Genomic DNA, 14014 nt, shown 5'->3' with positions numbered 1-14014 from the left:
CATGCCAGGACAGGCATGAGCGCCCACGTAGTAATGAAACGTAACATTAACCCCTTCTGGCTGGTCTTGGTAGTCATTCTTCCTTTTGTGTGTGTTTGGATCTACTTCCAATATCATTTAAACACAGTTTTCCAAAAACTGTTCAGAGCTTACTGTCACATTCATTGTATCCTATGTGTACATATTAGGTCTGTTTACATTATGATAACCTTGCCCCATTTGAATATGGTTTATGCTCTGATTATCTTAAAGTCTATAATAAATCAGCGTCATCATTATCAAACCACATTTATTATATGTGTAATTGTGCATGACATTGCATTCAGGTTCCAGATATGAACTGTGTCTGTGATGTAATTCAAGAAGAAACTACTTTTCCTTTTCTTTTCTTTTTTAACATTTATTTATTTTTGAAAGAGAGGGAGACAGAGTGTGAGCAGGGAAGGGGCTGAGAGAGAGGGAGACACAGAATCTGAAGCAGACTCCAGGCTCTGAGCTGTCAGCACTGCCCGACAAGGGGCTCAAACCCACGCACTGTGAGATCATCACCTGAGCCGAAGTCAGTCGCTTAACCAACTGAGCCATCCAGGCGCCCCCTTTTTTTTCTGTTTTTATAAATCTTTGACTTTGGTGTTCTTTTTCCTCGTGGAGCTTACTGACATGACACCAGTGCACTTATCAACTCTTTAGTTTCAATCATATTTATTTCTGTCTATCTGTTCTGTGTATTTATGAAGTAATTGATATAGCTGGAGAAAATGTTACACAAATGACATAAATAAGAGAACTCAAACTTTCATTTGTGCTCACCCTCATTACTGTTGTGTAGATGTAGTTGAAGAGGCATAATTATAATTAACACCAATAGAGCAGAGTCATTATGCTCACATTGCAATCAGGATTAAGGCAGTTAAACTGGAAAAATATGTAAACAAAGAGCATTGAGATCATTGATAAGATATTTAGAAGTGTTGTTATACAGGGATAATATCATAAATATCATATATATAAGGCAACTTTTATTTTGTAAGCAGTTGAACAGCTGTGGCGTTTACTCTGTAAGAATACAGTATATGTTTCTGTTTTGTTAGCCTTAACACCAAGTGCGTGATATTTAATAAGTGATACGTAATTCATAAATAGATACTAGTAGAATTAATCCTAAAATCGGCCATTTTGATGCATTTCACCCATGAAGTATTTGCACTTTGTGTATCATATAAAATATTGAAACCTCTACTTGTTTACTAAGTAAGCTGAATATACAGGTACTTTAAATTAAAATTTAGAAGGATCTGTTATATATCTGTTGCAAGAACAGAGTAAGTTTTATGTGCAGGGAAATATCCATTATCCTATTTCTTTTGAATCACTGAAGAAGTACAAATGTTTTGGCTTCTTTTTCAGTAGTGTCTATCTTGTTTTCTTCCTTGTTAATATAGTAATTTTAAAAAGCAGTTATCTACTCAAAGTAGTGATTGAAAACCAATTCTAATTAACCTTCTTATTTTTACTCAGTATGGCTTATGATATGAAGCAAGTTCACTTTTCTTAGTTGACTTTTGAAAAGCAGCTTCTTTCTTTGTTGTGTGTTCTCACTTCTTTTCTTCTTCTAATTCATTCTTTTTCTTCTCTTCCAAAATGATTCGTGAGTCAGGAGCAGTTCTTTCTGTGCTGCTCAAGCAGGTGAGGAGAGGTTGGCTTTCTGACACCTTTGGTTCTTTTCCCTACAGTTAGTCACTAGTTCCGTGTTGTTATTTATTCTTTTATCGATACCTGGAGAGTTGGGGATATTTATTTATGTGTTCCTTTGACTGAAGAAAAAGCCTTAGGCATCTGGAAATGTTCTCATATTTATAGAGAACTCTGATTTTGAAAAGAGTAGGGGCACCTGGGTGGCTCACTTGGTTAAGCATCTGACTCTTGATTTTGGTGCAGGCCATGATCTCACAATGTGAGATTGAGTCCTCCTGCATCAGGATCGAGCCCCCTCATTGCGTTCCGCTCTGGGTATGGAGCCTGCTTAAGATTCTCCCCCTCTTCCTCTCCCTCTGCCCTCCCCTGCATATGCTACTTCTCACACTTCTTGTTTCACTGAATATTTTTCCATAGAATTTATTAGTCGCTAATATTTTATGATTTAATTATTTATCCTGTTTGTTATCCCTTTGCTCTCTACCCACCAGTAACGTGTAAGGTCCAGGAGGGTAAGGCTCTTTGTCATTTTGCTGAAGGATGCATACCATATAGTTATGGGTTCATTTTTGGCTCCTCTCTTCGGTTCCATTGATTTATGTGTCTGTTTTTGTACAGTACTATACTGTATACAAGCTTTGTAATACAGCTTGAAGTCTGGAATTGTGATGCCTCCAGCTTTTTTTCTCTTTTTCAGGATTGCTTTGGCTATTCGGGGTCTTTTCTGGTTCCATACAAATTTTAGAATTCTTTGTTCTAGCTCTGTGAAGAATGCTGGTGTTATTTTGATAGGGATTACGTTGAATGTGTAGATTACTTGGGGTAGTATAGACATTTTAACATAATTTGTTCTTCCAGTCCATGAGCATGGAATATTTTTCCATTTCTTTGTGTCTTCTTCAATTTCTTTCATAAGTGCTCTATAGTTTTCAGAATACAGATCTTTTACCTCTTTGGTTAGGTTTATTTCTAGGTGTCTTTTCGTTTTTAGTGCAATTATAAATGGTACCAATTCTTTGCAAGACATGCAAATGGCTAAGAGACACATGGAAAAATGTTCAACATCACTTATCATCAGAGAAATACAAGTCAGAACCACAATGAGACCACCTCAGACCTGTCAGAATGGCTAAAATTAACAACACGGGAAACAACAGATGTTGGTGAAGATGCATTAGAGGGGAACCCCCTTACACTGTTGGTAGAAATGCAAGCTGGTGCAGCCACTCTGGAGAACAGTGTGAAGGTTCCTCAGAAACTTAAAAATAGAACTACCCTGCGACTCAGCAATTATATTACTAGGTATTTATCCAAAAGATACAAAAATACTGATTTGAAGAGGCACACCCGCCCCAATGTTTATAGCAGCACTACTAACAATAGGTAAATTATGAAAAGAACCCAAATGTCCGTCAACTGTGAATGGCTAAAGATGTGGTATATATATACACACACACACATATATATATATATATATATGTATATATACACACACACGTATATATATGTAGGTATATATATATGTGTGTATATATATTGTTATACACACACACACACACACACACACACACACACTGGAATATTACTCAGCCATACAAAAGAATACAGTCTTGCCATTTGCAATGATGTGGATGGAACTAGAGTATACTATACTAAGCAAAAAAAGTCAGAGAAAGAAAAATACCATATGATTTCCTTCATACGTGAAATGTAAGAAACAAAACAGATGAACATTAGGGAAGGGAAGGAAAAATAAAATACGGTAAAAACAGAGAGGGAGGCAAACCATAACTGACTCTTAACTGTAGAGAACCAACTGAAAGTTGCTGGAGGGAGGTGTATGGGGGAGGCCTAAATGGGTGATGGGTATTAAGGAAGGCACTTGTTGGGATGAGACCTGGGTGTTATATATATATAAGTGATGAATCACTGGGTTCTTCTCCTGAAACCAGTACCACAGTATATGTTAACTAACTTAAAGTTAAATAAAATCTTGGAAAGAAAAAAAAAAAAAGATTGCATAGCAAGCAGTGAGAAGAGTGCCTAAAATAGAATAACCACTGAATATTTGTTGGAGGAGTGAATGAATCCTGATTTGTGATTGGGAAAAGGAAAGCAGCAAATGTGGTGATTAGTTCTGACCTAATCTGTGTTTCAAAGTCTGTTTTTTCTATTTGTTCTTATGCTTTCTTATTTGAAGTCTGTCATTTTTAATGTATTGACAAGTCAACAAGTGATGAAATAGATTCTTCAACCAACTGTACCAGCAGTTTCATCCATTCGGGTTGTGATTCCATGGAATGAATGTATTTCCTGACATGCATCGTGTAACAGAATTCCAATAAGTAGTGAATTGTATGTGGAAAAATAGTTGACAAGATGTGATACTTTGCATGGTTTATTAATTATGGACGTTTGTGCTTTCTAGCTTTAAATATCTAATCAGTAGTTGACTTACTAAGACCTCAGGGCTAATACCCATTTTCTATGAAAAGAATAAGGATTTTGTTTAGAAATTGTCTTATAATTTGAAAGCCAATTTGTAAATTTTGGTTTGTTGTTTTTAGAAGTTTGGGGGCCAAAACATAGGTCCATGAACATGCAATTCTTCATAAAGCTTTATAGGCCAAAGGTCTGAGCTTTTATTTGCATTTAGTTGTTTGAAGAAAGAGATTGAGTTCCTGTAGATTATAGGGGTTAAGAGGAGTGTGTAGGGGTAAAAAGGCTCACCCGAACAGCCATGTTACCTTGAAAAAGGGCTAGCGAGTGCTGATTCTACATACACTAGTAATATACTAGTGTATCTTTCTACTATATAGCAGTCTTTCTATAGCTGTGCTAATTATGGGTAAAGGATTTCATGGACAAGAAAGAATGTAATTTTATATTATCAGATTTTTCTTTAAAAAGAGATTTATGAACTTAAACAGTGCAGTATTGATCAACAGAATTTGAATCAAGCTTCTCTGTGAATAAAATAACAGTTTTGTTGATAAACTACCAGCGATTTTATGTTTCAGGACAAATTATACATTGCTTATGCCATATTTGGCCCAGATTTTTAATAACTTTCAGTCTGTATTTTCTTTTGCTTTGTACTACTTGTATTTTTATTTTCTTTTATGAAGCAGTTAGCATTTGTTGATTCTGATGCACTCTTCCATAGATTTTTTTTTTTTACCTTTCCTGTGTACCAGAAAACTATGCCCTTTATTCATGGGTGGTGTTGTTGTGGTATTGTCATGCACACTCACAAGAAAAGCTCTGTAAGTAATTTGTTATGTGACTATGTCAGCACTATGGCACTGAGCATATATAGTAGTCTTTGTATAGAAATTATTTTATCTGCTAATTAGATATATCTTCACAGGGTCGCCCAGGTGGCTCAGTCAGTTAAGCATCTGGCTCTTGATTCCAGCTCTTGCTGACAACAAGGAGCCTGCTTGGGATTCTTTTTCTCCCTCTCTCTGCCCCTTTCCCCACTCATGCACACACACACACTCTCTCTCAAGATTAATAAATAAACATTTAAAAAGTTCAAAATATGTATATCTTCGCATATTTTTGTTATTGCAGATTGAAAGACATGACAACTGTGCCTATGACTACCTAGAAGTTCGAGATGGAAACAGTGAAAACAGCCCTTTGATAGGGCGTTTCTGTGGTTATGATAAACCTGAAGATATCAGATCTACCTCCAATACCTTGTGGATGAAATTCGTTTCTGACGGAACTGTGAACAAGGCTGGGTTTGCTGCCAATTTTTTTAAAGGTAATTCGAAGTGATTTAAAGTGTGATATTTCCTTTGTGAGGAATAAATGTGATCTTTAACTTCGAGTTAAGAGAGGAAAGTTATACTGAATGCACTGTTGGGAAAGATATTTGGATGACTTTTGATAGTAGAAGGTTACCGGTATAATACTGGAATTAGGAACTTTCTAGAACAGTCTGGGAGCCTCATTAGGATATTCTGTCATCTGCTTTTTATGAAACAGTCAAGATGGCAAAATCCAGAAAGGGAATGCAGACAGGGAGAAAACATTTGCAATATAATAAACATAGGATTCATGATCAGAAGAAAGTTTACTGATACATCATTCATCAATTGATTTCCAAGTGACAGCATTTCTAAACCATCCTATAGATAATAGCATTCCACCACGATGAAAATAATGTATGGCCTTCTTCGTAGGATATTCTGATACCGAAAATGCCTTTTTGACAAAGAATTATTATTGATCAGCTTTAATATTTACTCACATAACCAAATTTTAGTGTATTTTCATGTCTCATATTTGGTGTGTATTTCTTAGGTAAAAAGTCATTTTAGTGCACATAGTGTCAAATTTGCATTTGGAAAATTCATAGGCACTTAACATTAAGTGTGTCATTGTAAAAACTCTTTTATGGGGAGAGAAACAAAACTTTCTCTACACTGATTTTTATATGGTAAATGATGGATTTAGTTGTGTATGTCAAAATTTAGTGTGATTAATAACCAAACATTTTAACATTTGATTATTTAAAGAACATTATAATGGATTTTCCCTGAGCATTACTTTGCTATTCACCATATGATTTGAAAGGCAGAAAACCTTGGTGCTTTCAGTAGATGTATTAAAAGTGTTTATTAAAATGCACGTTCACGTGCTTTAGTTCTTCTCTATATGTAGGATTTTACAGTAGAAGAAACATTCTATCAAGATTCTCTCCAGTGATGTTTATATATTTGGTTACCAAAAATGCTTGGACTTTGGCCAACGCAGAGTTTCTGCTGAGAATACTGTTTGCTATTTTCTTAACTCACACTAGGTTATTTCTGAAGGTTGAGATTATGGAATATCTTATCATCTATGCTGTTTTAAATAGTGTATATTTTTATATGTATTTATTTCATATATATATTTATATTTCCATGTATAATTAAAATAGCATATGTATTTACAAAATATGGAATTTTAATATTTCCTGGATCAGTATGTCTATATAGAAAGCACTGAAAGCTTTACATTTAATGAGGTCCAGTAGTTTCTTTTATTTTTTTTAATGTTTATTTATTTTTGAGAGAGAGAGAGAGAGAGAGAGAGAGGCATAGAATGAGCTGGGGAAGGGCAAAGAAAGAGAAATAGAGACACAGAATCTGAAGCAGGCTCCAGGCTGTTAGCACAGAGCCCGACGTGGAGCTTGAGCTCACAAACCGTAAGATCATGACCTAAAGCCAAAGTCAGATGCTTAACCAACTGAGCCACCCAGGCGCCCCTAAAGAGGTCCAGTAGGTTTCTGAATTTTCTTTCTTTTTAATTTACATTTACCATAAGCTGTTTCTTCATGGCATTTTTTTTAAATCTAAGATTGTATTGTAACTTCTTTTGCGCACTACATTTTTGCAGTTAATGGCATTTCTTTAAAAGCATTTCTTAGGATATCTAGCAAACTATACTATGAAATCAACAGATGAAGCTATATATTTTCAGTAAGCTTTTCTATTTTATTCTGGAAATTTTATACATTGTAAGAATTCTTTTAGCCCTTAAAAATCAGAAAAAAAAACCCACATACTTGTCTGAGATAAGGTGATCTTCAGTTGGCACTGATAGAAGGTTCCAGTCCCTCCCTTGGTTCTTATACACTTCTTAGATTGCAGTGACATGAATTCTGGTATACCAGCTGTCAAGGGCTTACAAATTGCCCCTGGCCCTTTGTTGAAGAAATCAATTGTCCCTATTTTATTCAGTTATTAAGTGTCACCTCTTCAGAAAATTTTACACCTTAATATGTAAAAACCAAATACTGTGTCTGGTTCTCTAACTCTCGCCATCTTTGCAGAGGAAGACGAGTGCGCCAAACCTGACCGTGGGGGCTGTGAACAGCGATGCCTGAACACACTGGGCAGTTACCAGTGTGTGTGTGAGCCTGGCTACGAGCTGGGACCTGACAAGAGGGGCTGTGAAGGTAGGGCTGCATTTGCAGGTGGCGCTTCCTGCCTGAATCCTCCAAATCACCACCGCTGCTCCATTCCTTCTTTCTTTCCTATCCTGTCATTTTCTTCCCCTCTGCTTCCCTCTTTCCTTTCCTCCACAGAAACCTCTTTCCTCAAGAGGTTTCCTCAAGAGTCCTAAGACTCAGTGTTTCGTCATAGCTAACATGACTCCTAGCCTGGGTTCTTGTTATAGAATCAGTCATTTCCTCCTCTGATTACCAGGCCACTTTGTTTATATGTGTATTTCTCTCTCTCTCTCTCTCTCTCTCGCTCTCGCTCTCGCTCTCGCTCTCACTATTTATCTATATCATCCATCTATCTATCCATCTATTTCTATTTTTATCTCTATCGAAACCTAGATTTTTATCCATCTGTCTGGCATTTATTTTTACCTTTTCTTAACATATTTTATGGGTACATCTCTTACTAAAGTGCAGAATCCTGAATCTGAATTTTTTTTTTGTATCTTTAGTATTTAGCACAAATATAAAGTTGGAGCTAAATGTGTTTTATCGATAAATGATTCATAAACAAAGAGGTCTTGCTGTTTTCCCCATTTCCTCTACACATTCTAAGAGGAGATTTCTTGCACAATGTTTTGTTGCCATGTCCTGTGATGTCTTCCTTCAGAATTTAAAGCTTTGTCTTTTTTTTCCCATCTCCCCTGCTTCATCCTCTTACAGGCCCCATGCTTGGATTACAAAATAAACACACTGGTCTTCCTTCCAGTGGTCACTTCCTCCTTTATTCCTCTCTCAACATGTCTGCCCAAATCATCTTCATAAAGCTTGTAGCAACTTAGCGTTACTTATCATGATGTATTTATTAAGTTTACTTTTGGTGGTGCCCACAAAAGTGCAAATGGAAGTTGCCTAAAAATGAGCACCTTGCTCTCTATGGTGTCTGCAATAGAGGACATAACAGTGGCAAACTTGGCGGACGTCTTTGCTTCCGGACCTACGTTAAAAAGTCGGTCTCTCTGTTTCTTCTTAAAAGTTTCAACTTTCCTCTGTGACAAAAGTCTCAGAGGACTATTAAACTACTGTCTATTAAACTACTGTCTATTAAACTACTGATCTGCTCTCTGTACTCAGATGAAATAGACACAGTAGGCGATACAGTATCTTTAAAACAGAGGACATTGTATACCAGACAATGTGGCTGTTAGTTCAGTGTGGTGCCCAAGAATAATTATTTTACTTTATAATAATTTAGCAAAAAGTGGTAGATGTGAAAGTACAGGAAGTTTTTACAATACATGAATAGATGTAGTAATATACATATGTACACACACATATAGGCATACGTACACATATATATACAAAGGCAATTAAAATAAAGAGAGCAGTTACTTTAGGTAACTCTTGACTCCCTAGGAATTAGTTACAAACCTTGTACAATATGTGTTCTTTTTACTTTTGGATACCCTGTTTTGCTAATTTCACTAACAATAAGCAAGAGAGGTAAGGTATTAAATAGTACCTCTTTTAAATAGATCATCCAAAAGGGGAAGAAAAACAGTTGTTAAATGAGGTTTTCAAATAACAAATATGATCTATTTACTCTAGTGTATCCAGCTTGCTGGCTCACTAACTCCCAAGAGTTGCTCATCTTGGGCAAAATGAGTTTGAAGAGATAAATAACTGATTTTGGTCTCACTACATCAGCCTATATTGATGCTTACAACCATACTGTGTAGGTATTATACTACCCATTGAAAAGATAAAAGAATTGACACCCAGTTTTCTTTATGTTGTTTTCCTAACTTTAAAGTGATCTGAAATGTTGTTATACAGTCGTAGCTTGTTTGGATCCAAAACTACAAATTAGTGCCTTATAAATGGGATTAGATAATTAAAATAGTTGTAGTAAAAACTAAGGAGCCGAGACTGAGGCTTTCTAGATTTTGAAAAATCTGGAAGATGGTTGAAATTTAATGCTGAGATGTTTGGTTATCTATGGAAAGATGCTAAGAAGGGAATGACTCTATAGGAGAAAACTTTGTCCTTTTCTTTCCTTCTAGCGGCTTGTGGCGGACTTCTTACCAAACTTAATGGCACTATAACCACTCCAGGCTGGCCCAAGGAGTACCCTCCTAATAAAAACTGTGTGTGGCAAGTGGTTGCACCAACCCAATACAGAATTTCTATGAAGTTTGAGTTTTTTGAATTGGAAGGCAATGAAGTAAGTGAATAATAAATACAATTTTTTTTCTGTTGTGTTTTGGGAACCTCTGAAGACAACCTGGTAAATGGAAGGGAGGAAGGGAGGAAGGAGGGAAGGAGGGAAGGGTTACAGAAGTACAGTCATATAGATGTTATAGTCTTTGCTGTACTGTTCATTTCTGCAACTGTTTGTAATTTCTGTTGGCATTGGATGATATTTATTTTTATTTTATTTTTTTTTAATTTTTTAAAAAATCTTTTAATGTTTATTTATATTGAGGGACAGAGAGACAGAGTGTGAGCAGGGGAGGGGCAGAGAGAGAGACACAGAATCCAAAGCAGGCTCCAGGCTCTGAGCTGGAGAGTGAGTCCCAATGTGGGGCTCAAAGTCATGAACCACGAGATCATGACCTGAGCCCAAGTAGGGCACTTAACTGACTGAGCCACCCAGGCGCCACAACATTGGATGATATTTTAGACTGTTTCTGGGAGACTGAAAATTATCTAGAGGGAGTTTTTACTTAGTGTATTATTATACAGCTTGATTTACCCAAGAAATATGGAAAAATTAAGGTCACCTTCATGTCACAGAGACTTTTCTAAAAACATCAATCAACTAATATCCACTGCTTGAGTCAAAACAAAAATAGCTATTTAAGCTATCTCCTGGGTTGGTTGAGCATCCAATTCTTGGTTTCTGCTCAAGTCATGATCCCAGGGTCGTGAGACTGAGACCCATGTCAAGCTCCATGCTGAGCACAGAGCTGGCTTAAGATTCTCTCTCTCCTTCCCTTTGCCCCTCTCCCCCAACTCTTTGAAATAAATAAAGTGGGGGAAGAAGCCATTTAGAATAACCTGCTATATTTTACTTGTGGCGATGAGTATATTTTCAGTATTAAGTAGTTTTTCATTATGAACATGTTCATGATTATAAATAAAGATTAATTTTTTAATCTCAGTCAAAGAAGCATTTAGTTGACTCTCTTTCCTTTACAAAATATAGCTTATTGTAATAAAGGACCCATTTTCTGCCAGGTGGCCACATTCAAACAAGTGAAATCATTTATTTGAGAATTCCTACGTGCTAGTGCACACACACCAAATTCGAATGGAATGTCAAGTCTAGAAATGAGAACTTTTAGGACTGTGTCCTTTGTATGATTGGTCAACATTGGTTTAATTTCAGTTTTGTTGAGTTTTCCCACTTCCTTTTCTTTTTTTTTTTTTAATTTTCTAACTTCCATATCCTTTCTTCCAATGACTTCTGTGATTGTTTTAAAACAAACATGATTTAAAACTTTTAAGTATGATAAAATCAACTCAAAAATTATTTTGTCTCTGACATATATACACACGCACACACACACACACACACATACATACATATATATGTTGAACACTTATAAAGAAGTGAGATAACAGAAATATAATGTACCTATTCTCCTGGGAAATAATAGTTGGTAATATTTAGGGATTTTTACACCATTATTTTGTCTTTGTATATGTATCTTTGTTTTTTCCCCCTCCTGCTTTTCTTTATTTTTTCTTAATTCCTTTTATTTTTTTTCTCTTAATTCTGCCTGTAGTAGTCCATCAAGGCACTCGTGTGCATTTTTTTAGTCCTACTAATGGTTTTGAGGTAAGAAGTTCCTGAATTTTGTGTTTCCTTAAAGGAAATTAAAATCTGAAAGGTGATGAACTTATGTATTTCAGAGAATTATAGAAATGAGAGCTCAGCTGGTCTCTTTTGAGACCTTCCTTACATCATGTGTACATTTTATGATGGCAAAAACTGTTTATGTTTCTAACATACTCTGTCCACATGACATATCATTTTCCTTTAATAATTCCCTGAAATTTGGAGAAATATTGAAATGAAGAACAGATTTTTATAGCAATTTTAGAAAAGGTTTCATATGAGCGACCCTTTTTGAAAATGATCATCTCCCTACCAGTTCTGTGATGTGGTATGAACTTACTGTTGAATGACTTCTACTCTGTCAGTTTCCCCTGAAGCTATTAGTTGTGACAGATACAACATTTTTGATTCATTAGTTGATAGATGTTACTAGGAAGGCTAGAAGTTTGTATTCAAGAGGATGGGGGGATACATGGTTTTAAATAAATGGGTCACTGTATTCTGAAAGCATTTTTCCCATGGGTGCTGTGTTCTTTATTCCTGGAAGGACCCTCTATAAACTTGATAAGATATCCCAAGTTTCTTAAACTTATAATGATATTACTATGTGGAAGGCTGTTACAGAATTCTGTGTATTTTTGTGGTTTGATGTCTTGCTTACTTAAAATAAAGACATGAGCAAAAACTTGACTTATAGAATATCGGACAAAGTTGAAAGTCCATTGTTGTATTCATTATATTGATATCCAAAGGAAAGATGATGTCAAACAACTTTAACCTTGGTAACATTCTCCTAGTCTGTGGCAGAGCCCTCTCTAAACAGAGGCTGAAGTTGTAAACTTTTAATTTTTTCCTAACAACCTTTTGCTTATTTATCACCTAATTAATATCACAAGAAACTTCAATTTGAGTTGACATATTGCAAAGTACAGATCATGCCCCAGGGTTCAATCATATGCATTGTTAAACCTTGCTAATTACACATTTATGTAATAAGGTCATTCATGCAAGATATATTCTTTAGAATGTGCTCTCTTGGAACTTTGGAGAAGTGTATTATGGAAACATCTGTTAGAGTAGCCATAAAATTGCTTAAGAATGCCTGGCACTCACGTAGCTTCTTCCACTTTGGTGTTGTTAGTGCGTTACATATAAAACAGAATGAGTCTACTTTATTTTAGTGTAAATTCCCCTCTCCATTCGACCACATAGAGTTTTTATTTGTTTGCAATTGTATGGTATAGCTACAGAGTAACTTTATAGTGCCTAGCAACTCAAAGAAGTTAAGAAGTATCAATTTGTTTGATGAATTTGAAAGACGAGGTATCCTTTTTCTTGTATACCACAGTGTCTGTGTCTTCTTTGAAATTTCCTAAGGGTACTCTTCCGATTAGGACACAGTGTTTCTGGGAGACAGCACTGGACCAAGGCAAACTCTGTGCTGTTTTCACTAAACTGCCATGTATGATAAGTATAATTTTGGACATTTTATTTAAAATTTTCTGAACCTCAGTTTTCTTATCTTTACGGTAGAAAGGAAGGTTTCTGTTGTTAATGGTTGTTTTATAGACTTCAAATGTACCAATTTTTTTAGATTTTTAAAATTTTTCTTCTTTAAAGTTTATCTGTATTTATTTTGAGAGAGAGGTTGGGAGCAAACAAGTGAAGGGCAGAGCGAGAGGGAGACGGAATCCCAAACAGGCTCTGCACTGACAGCACACAGCCCGATGTGGGGCTCGAACTCACAAAATGTGAGATCATGACCTGAGCCAAAACCAAGAGTCGGATGTTTAACCTACTGAGCCACCCAGGTGTCCCTAAATGGTCAATTCGATGTAATTGTTGTCAGCGTTAACTAAGACAGCACAAGTTCTTTCACAGTTCCTAGTGAAAATATTTAAACATTTAATTTTTTTTTTAAGGCCGCAAAGGATGTTCTTGTGACCATCAGCACCATTATCTCAACAAATATTCATCTCAGTTCTCCTAAACTCTATTCTTTGGGAAAAAAAATATGTTGTAAATACATGTAAACAAACACACATTTGTATATACAAATAAGTATTCAGAGCAAAATTCACTAGTATTTTTCATGCCATACCTCATATTTGGACTCTTTCTCTGATTTTTTTTTTGTTTGTTTACTTGTTAATTCCAATTTGACTACCAGAGGACTAAAGAGAGAAAGAAATAGTAGACTTTTCAAAAATGAATGTCAATCCTCTGACACTTTAAAATCTGTGACTATACAGTGCCTGGCTAGCTCAGTCAGTAAAGCATGAGACTCTTAAAATCTGGTGTCTGTAATAATTTTGTTTTTTCTAGGTTTGCAAATATGATTATGTGGAGATTTGGAGTGGCCTTTCCTCGGAGTCTAAATTGCATGGCAAATTTTGTGGTGCCGAAGTGCCTGAAGTGATCACATCTCAGTTCAACAATATGAGAATTGAATTCAGATCTGACAACACTGTGTCCAAGAAGGGCTTCAAAGCACATTTCTTCTCAGGTATCAATATTCCATGTGTATATCGTGG

General features: G+C 35.7%; 1 protein-coding gene across 1 annotated transcript in view; it reads left to right on the top strand.

The window, feature by feature from the left end:
- Positions 1-14014, top strand: part of TLL1 (tolloid like 1) — a 137913-nt gene that overhangs the window by 89302 nt on the left and 34597 nt on the right. Inside the window, exons 13-16 of the mRNA XM_042984746.1 lie at positions 5272-5467; positions 7523-7648; positions 9700-9860; positions 13806-13986. Of these exons, the coding sequence (XP_042840680.1) occupies positions 5272-5467; positions 7523-7648; positions 9700-9860; positions 13806-13986 (664 nt within the window). The remainder of the gene's footprint in view (positions 1-5271; positions 5468-7522; positions 7649-9699; positions 9861-13805; positions 13987-14014) is intronic.

Source organism: Panthera tigris, chromosome B1 (genome assembly GCF_018350195.1).
Source record: "Panthera tigris isolate Pti1 chromosome B1, P.tigris_Pti1_mat1.1, whole genome shotgun sequence".
NCBI classification, from domain to species: Eukaryota; Metazoa; Chordata; class Mammalia; order Carnivora; family Felidae; genus Panthera; species Panthera tigris.
The sequence above is the reverse complement of the archived record's forward strand: the minus strand, read 5'-3'. Positions and strand labels throughout refer to the sequence as shown.